Source organism: Micrasema longulum, unplaced genomic scaffold, assembly GCF_059751315.1.
Source record: "Micrasema longulum isolate JH-2025_06_02 unplaced genomic scaffold, ASM5975131v1 h1tg001206l, whole genome shotgun sequence".
Taxonomy (NCBI): domain Eukaryota; kingdom Metazoa; phylum Arthropoda; class Insecta; order Trichoptera; family Brachycentridae; genus Micrasema; species Micrasema longulum.
This window is the reverse complement of record NW_028278393.1, coordinates 220,123-227,802: the sequence shown is the minus strand read 5'-3', so window position 1 is coordinate 227,802 and position 7,680 is coordinate 220,123. Positions and strand designations below refer to the sequence as shown.

General features: G+C 31.7%; 1 protein-coding gene across 1 annotated transcript; it reads left to right on the top strand.

Annotated features, from left to right (window-relative positions):
• The first annotated feature begins 1,607 nt into the window (after positions 1-1,607).
• Positions 1,608-5,303, top strand: LOC148276532 (UDP-glycosyltransferase UGT5-like). Its single transcript, XM_088234128.1, has 2 exons — positions 1,608-2,426; positions 5,199-5,303. Exons 1-2 carry the CDS (start codon positions 1,617-1,619, stop codon positions 5,301-5,303), a joined length of 915 nt encoding a protein of 304 aa, XP_088090254.1. The 5' UTR covers positions 1,608-1,616.
• The last annotated feature ends 2,377 nt before the right edge of the window (positions 5,304-7,680 follow it).

Below are 7,680 nucleotides of genomic sequence, written 5' to 3'. Positions count from 1 at the left end.
TTACTTCTCTTTAGTAAAATTTATTATTTTTTTAAATTTTACTATAAACTATATTTATAATTAATATTAGGATGATTACGTTTATTCATTTAACTACCTAATTGAAAGGATTTGGAATATGAAAAGAACGTGATAGGTCGCCTGATTTTCAATACCATGGATAGAAGTCACCTAATTTCTAATGTTATGCTCGGCTAGAGGTTTTTAACGACATAATCGTTTAAAATATTAACAATGACAATACAATATTAATTATTATTACTATGAGAATTTGATTATCAATAGAGATTAGATTTTTTATTGATTGTTCTTACATATGAAAATATTACTCAATCGATTTTTTTTTTTAAATAATATCTTACATCTACACTTTAAAAACAATATAAAAAAATTGAAAAGTGTATTTACACTTTTTGAGTACTTCTAAATTGTTTACTTAAGTGTTTTCCTTTGAATTTAATTTGTAAATTATTTATTTGTCATACTGTTCATTTACGTTTTTCACGCCTTTCAAATATTCGAAGATTGATTTAACCGTTAGTATTAATTTATTTTTAAATGTCATATTTTACAAATAACTTAACTCAATTTACTTGTATGTATGCATTTTTTTCATTATATGTGAAAGGCAAAAATAACTGTTTATTTAAATAAAACAAAATAACTACAATGTTTATGTCGTTATGGACACACATAAAGTATTCCGGACAAGTTTTTTAAAGTTTTATAATTCAAGCACAAATCTTGTGACTTTCAAGTCCGTATATTCCAAAAATGGTTCATGTAATTTAAATATGTCTTTCGTGCGTTTATTTGAGTTACTTCATGATGCAAATCTAAACGTCAAATGTTCAACAATGGCCTAAATAATCTACTTTCTGTAAGTGATTTCAAATAATTCAGAACATTTTAGTGTATGTTTAGTATCTTAATACATAAGTTCCTTCATTATAAGACTTGCACTTTTTCAATATCAATGGACATGATTATAAACTGGATAATAAAATCAAAATGTCATCTAATCAAATTATGGATTTGCATCCGTCTACCTCAGATATGATTATTAAGACATTTTTTTCCAAAATGTAAATCTCAAAAGTAGAGTTGCTTTAATAGGAAATTTAGACGGATTAAAGTTTCTAGGCAGCTTATGGTCTAAATATACTGCCATTATATTGCATAGATTACACTTTGATCTTAATCTGAGTATTACAATTTTGCTTTAGATAATTCAAAATTAATATTATATAGGTTAAACACATTCCGACATCTATATCTGTAATTGCGAATATCTCCTTTCTGGTATTATTTTCCCATTTCACAATACTTGGACGGTGTCAATTTATACGCGAGTAACACAATACAGTCGTAGAAATTTGATATGTTTGAGGTTTTAGCTAATAACGCAGTATTGCAAATCTTTAATAGCAAATTTACTCATTTGTTAACACTCATAGAATTGCGCCAATAATTACAAGTTGTCTGTGGACGCTTAGTGTAATTTTCTCGGTAGATAATAATTACACAAATTACATTTCGGCGTAACCTTCAATTTCTTTAGTTCTTTTGGAGAATCCATTATTTGTTTGTTATTCGTATCAGTGATGTTAGTACTAATGTTTTTCTTGATGGTCGGTTCCTCTTTTGCGCGTTCGCATAACATTCTCGGCGTTTTTCAATTTCCTTATAGAAGTCATTTCGAAGCGTTCGAGCCATTACTGAGAAGACTGGCAGAGAGGGGACATAATGTCACCGTTATCAGCTGCTTCCATATGCAAGATCCCCCCAAAAACTATCAAGAAATCGATATTGAAGGGTATACACAAATAAGCGACGATTATGGAGGCATTCAAGATTTGAATAACTTTGAATCGGGCCGTTATTTTGGAGTTGTGGAAATTCTGCGTCAGTTTAAAAGAACCGTTAAGGATTGTGAATATTTCATCACCCAGCCCGCAGTGCAAAGTTTTTTTGATTCTAAAGAAATATTTGATGTGATTATCGCTGAGCAATTTCTTGGCGACTGCAATCTCGGCGTTGTCCATAGGTTCAACAGCCATCTCATCGCTCTAAGTTTCCATGGCGTTTTACCCTGGCAATTTTCTAGAATGACCTCTTCTAACAGTCCATCTTTTATCCCATTATCTTTCTTCAACTACTCAAGAAAGACGCATTTCCTGCAGCGCATAGAAAACACAATATCGGGGTTGATCTTGAACGTTTTGCATAATGTAATAACTCAAATGGGAGAGCAAAGAGTTTTGATGAAACAGCTAGATCCGAAAACGCCACCGATTAAAAATTTAGCAAAGAAAACGCGGTTACTACTAGTCAACTCGTATTTTCCATTAAATGGTGTGTTGTCGCGAAGTCCAAATATTATTGAAGTTGGTGGAATGCATATAAAGGAATCAAAACTGCCAAAAGTAAGTATTATTGTATTGCTTTTGTCTTGTTTAAAAGTCTGTTGAGACATCAAATACCACTTATACAAAAAACGTAGCAAATCCAACGCCTCGTTTTAATAATCAAGTTTGTATCAATTATGATTTATTTCGTTTATTAATTTAATTTGTATATCGATTGATATTAGTTGTTTCCTTTTAGTGTCTATTTTATTTTGCACCTTTTCTCTTACATATTGAAACTCAAATAAATAAATAACACCGTTTATTAAGTGCTCGTCTGGTTAGTGCAGTCATCATGTGCTGTAAAATCATCATGTGATTTTAAATTTGACTCCAATGTATTTTTTTTAAGTAATCAAGTAATTCATTGTAGTTTTTAAATCCATTTTACAATATTTTTGAATGTCCTGCATTTGTCGTTGCCTTTTTAATGTTGTAAAGTTGTTGTCTTATATTATATTTGTGTATATCAGCATTTTTGGTTACTGTTGTATCTTGTATGTTTCCCAATACAATTTAGTATATAAATTTTAACGCCTCAATTTGCTTCAAATATTTTATGTCAAGGTTTTTTTTTATACAATTCAGTCGTAAGCGTCAAGTAGGGTTAGTTGTACATGTGTAAGGTTTATGATTTTATGTTGTTATCTTTGTATCCTTCTTATATATCCATTGTTTAAGATTCCTAGAGGGCAATCATATAACTCAATTTGCTTTTAACATATGCCTTTAACTCATCAAAATGAAAATGAGTTAGAAGTTGCTCGTAATTTTAATTTGAACGTGGGTTAGAAATTTGGAACTTATACAAAAGGTACTTTAAGAACTTTTTTTGAACAGATTCTAGTGAATTTATATGATTTTGATATGTGATTTTGTATAGATGATTTTAATATATGTGAATGGTTTTAAAAATACGTATTTGAATATGTAATTGATGTACTTTTTTAAAAATTTTAATGTTAATAAAATTAAACATCTAAAACCACGTTCAAAAAATCCAGAAAAATACAAATAATGCATTTCTAACAAGTCTAAAAATGTGATAAAAATACAGTAAAATGTAAAATAATTTAATTTTTCAATAAGTCATCTTAATTGATAGATTTTTTAGATATTCAACTTTTTAAAGCTAGTTTGTTGACAAAATAAATAAATTGGCGACATCAGTTCAAAACTTCAAACCTCAATATTTCAAAATGACGTTTTGACTTTGGCATTGACCGGACGAATAATACAAAATAATTTACTTCCACATTTTGACAAGTATAATATAATAGCCGTGTTGTGGTTCCAAGGTAGTGTTGTAGACTCACGGATCAAAGGTCCGAGGTTCAAATTTCACTCTTCTACAACTTTATTTCCATTTTCCGGCACAAGGTATTGACGCCTTTTGGGACATGGTCCGAAAATTTAAATAGTGGGGTTAATTTATTAGAAGTCAAATGTTTATTTTTAATAAAAAACATATAATAGACCAGCTTTTACCCGCGGTTTCGCTTATGTAGTATTGGAGAAATTAGTTAAGTAATTAATTCGTTTTGTCGTTAGGCAAAAAGAAGAAGAAGAAAGAAAGAAACCAAAAGTAGCTTGTATCGATTGCATGAAAAAAATACGACGTTTCGTTTGTCTACAACGACGTAGCATCGTTATTCTATTCACAAATTCAGAATCCTACTACAAAATTAAAACGAAAATCAAACCAAACTAACCATAGATAAAGCTAGTCAATCATAGAAAATTAAAGAATTAATTTCAAACTGATTCTTTTTGACAACCCGCCCTACCGCCTACTCATTTTCAAACAATGTTGCTCATTATTGACATAAATATATTTTTTTTTTTCTTTATACTTTCTTTTAATTCGAAATGAAAAATAAGCGTCATTTTTTACTTATTACCTCTCCAGTTATCCCTAAACAAAAAAGTATGTCAATCAGCCGCTCCGTTGAGACATGAAGAAAAAACAAACACTCTTTTGCGTTTATAATATTAGTATGGATACAAGGTACATACTTTCACTGCCTTATTATAAATGTGATATGTATTTGAATAACTCAGAACGTTCATTTAAATTTATTATACTTAGTATATGTTTATAATATTATTATTATTTAATTTAATATTGAATGGCTGACATGACCTTGTCTCTATTGTAGAAGTCCATCACAAAAAGCTTCTGATTTTTCATGCTTTTTTTATCTGTGGTTTAATATACTGATGTATGCAGGGTAGGTGAACACAGGGAATTATCTGGGCATCTTTTCAACGGGTATTTATTTAGCGTGATTCAACTTTTGATTAAAATAAGAAAACAATTCTTTGTTGGAATGAGTTTAACTCTTTTTTCCCGGTGATGTGTAGCTATCAAACATACGCGTTGCATCTAAACACTTTAATATCTCCATAAATATAATAAATTATGGGTTAAAATTTTCGGTTTCCTCCGTTATGAGTTGCTTATTTTTTGCCTCGCTTATTATATACAAGGCTTATATTAAATGCAAAATTTATGTTCCTTCTAATTACTTTGATTATAGTGTGAGGATACAGTTTGGATTTAGGAAAGTTTTTGGTACACGTAAAGCACTATTTGTAATGAATGTCTTTGAGGTCCTCATCTAGACTTCTACATCGCGCCTCTAGCTGTATTCGCTCTAAGCTGAAAATGGGACAATACATCATCAAATAAGGGGAATCTTGGGATGTCTCGTCATCACATGGATAGCTTTTGATTTCTGAGAGCTTAACACGGTGAAGATAGCTCATAAAACCTCCGTGGCCTGTGAGGATTTGAGTCAGTTTTTAGCCAACTTACTGCGTTTTCCTAAAATCAAAGGCATGAAAGATTATTGGAAAAAATATTTTAGTTACCTGTTCAGAAGTTTCACTTAAATTCCGGTCGTTCCAGAGCTAACGAGTTTTGCTTCTTATTTTCTTTTTGGCAAAACTTAAAGGAAATCTGGCAAAATCAGGAGCTGTTTTCTTGAGAGTAGCTTCTCGAGCCTTTTCATCTGCTTTTTCATTGCCATGAATTCCGCAGTGGTCTCTTATCCATCCAATATTTACACACAATGATCTGGATTTCAGTTTTTTTATATCTGTATGAATGTTTACAATAAGTGAGTTGACTGGACTTCGATCAGCTTTTGTTTCGATCCCTGATTTACAATCTGTCCAAACAATTATTTGTTTCCACTGGTTTGGTAGTTTCTTTAGGGCATAAACTAGATTTGAAACAAGGCCTGAAAAACAGAACAAAAATCATCAAGTTACAATTTTCTGGCCGGCAGCTATCTCATGCTATCAAAGGGTACAAATGATGCACCTATCTTACCGTTTAAGAGCCTGCCGTCAGTAAATGTTTTCAACTCTCCCTGCACCATTGCCGGTAAAGTTTCGTCACTGTAGCCAAGATCGATCCGGTAGCGCTCAGCAGTGTGAGATAAGAAGAAAAAGTTTGTGGTGCCCTGGTAATATCTGTCATTTGGCAGGTCCTGTATAGTGAAGCTGTTTTTGATGTCATGAACTTTTACAAATTCTCTAATCCTTAGATGAAGGGGCATGAATCCACCCAAAATTTGAGCAGATATTAAGGATATTGTTTTATATCCCTTGCAAAACCTAATGGTGATATGTCGCTGTATTGAGATTATTTTTTTTCAATTATATTTCTGGTTAACCGCTTCTACCCATACGCTTAAAGCATACGTAATCAAAGGCTCTATCGCTTCTATGTATATTTGTTGCATCACCGCTGAAGATGCTCCCCACGATGGTTTGGTTATGTGAACAATTTTATTTGTTACAGCTGCTGCTTTTTTACGAACTTTGTCAATATGATTGGACCAGTTGAGGTTTTGATCTATAGTAACTCCAAGAATCGATCCACATATTTCAAGTAGACACCATTCATCTGTATAGTTGGTTAGAAGTCTTTTCATCTAGATCTATATATATTGCATTTGTTTTATATTCTGCAAAGCGGACATTGGCTTTTGAGCCCCATTTTGTAATGATATCAAGTGCATACTCGGTCTTCTTCTCAAAATCTGCAGTTTTATCAGCTACCACTTTTTATGAAACATCATCTTCGAACGCTTTTATTCAACTCTATGACCTAGATCTTTCTGAAGTTCATCTTCTACGATGTAATTCCAGAAGCTAGGTAGAACATGAGGATCCTTGAACACAATATTTTGATTTGATTTTTTGATAATTTAACTTTTCTCTGTTGAAGATAACTTTTAACAATCATAAACAAGTTTTGAGGGCACTGTTTACAACATAATTGGTACATTAAAAATGGCCACCAAGCATTATCAAAGGCTCCTCTAATATCCAACGAAATAGCCATATTTAGATTTTTGTCTTGCAATGCAGTTTGTATCATTTTAACTGAAGCATTTAAAGCATCTTCTGTCGATTTTTTGAGAGTAAATCCAAATAACTTGAGACTTAGCTTACCGTTTCGATAAAAATGCTAGTTAATTCGATTTATTATTACCTTTTCCAACATTTTTCTAAAAACTGAAAGGAGACCAATAGGTCTATATGATTTTATATTTTCTAGGTCTTCTTTTCCTGGTTTAGGAATCACTATGATCCTGGCTTTTTTCTACTGAGTAGAAAAATGGCATATTCTTAAACACGCGTTGTACATAATTAATAATAATGACCTGTCAATGTAAAAGAAATGAAAGCTGATATCTGCATGGTAGTCCTCTTCCCCGGGCGCTTTATCTAGATTCATATTTAACATGATATCTTCGATTTCTTCTTCTGTAAAAGATGGATAATATGCCGTATGTGGAGTTATATCCGCCGTTCTCCTAACTTGGACTTGCTTAAGAGTTTCATGTTGTGTTGTATCGTCTAGAAAAAACCTCTTTAACAAATGCTTAACAGTTTTTTCAGCCGTTGCTAAGAGTTTGCTACCGTCTTTAAGTGCTTGATCAACACTCTATGTATAGCTGTCCAGGTAGACTCTTTGTTTTGTAAGGCGCAATGTATTTTCCACAATTCAATTTTGGTTTTGTTAATTGCTTCCTTGAAAGCTTGTTTAGCTTTTAAATATTTAGGAAGTAGTTATCCGACTTTCGCCAAGAAGCATGAGCATGAGCATGGTTTTATCATGTTTTTAGCTTCAATAATAAATAATTGCATCAATTGCGTATGCATATTACATTTAACCGATTTTAAATCTCTCATTTTTTGCATGTTTAATGACTTCACAACACCGCAACGCGTGGTGATTTTTGTGACAGTAAAG

What these genes read in the sequence shown, in the direction of transcription:
- LOC148276532 (XM_088234128.1), top strand. Translation starts at nt 1,617, where the DNA reads ATGTTTTTCTTGATGGTCGGTTCCTCTTTTGCGCGTTCGCATAACATT. An exon ending in AGGAATCAAAACTGCCAAAA is followed by an intron (nt 2,427 to 5,198) that starts GTAAGTATTATT and finishes GTGGCCTGTGAG; the next exon opens with GATTTGAGTCAGTTTTTAGC.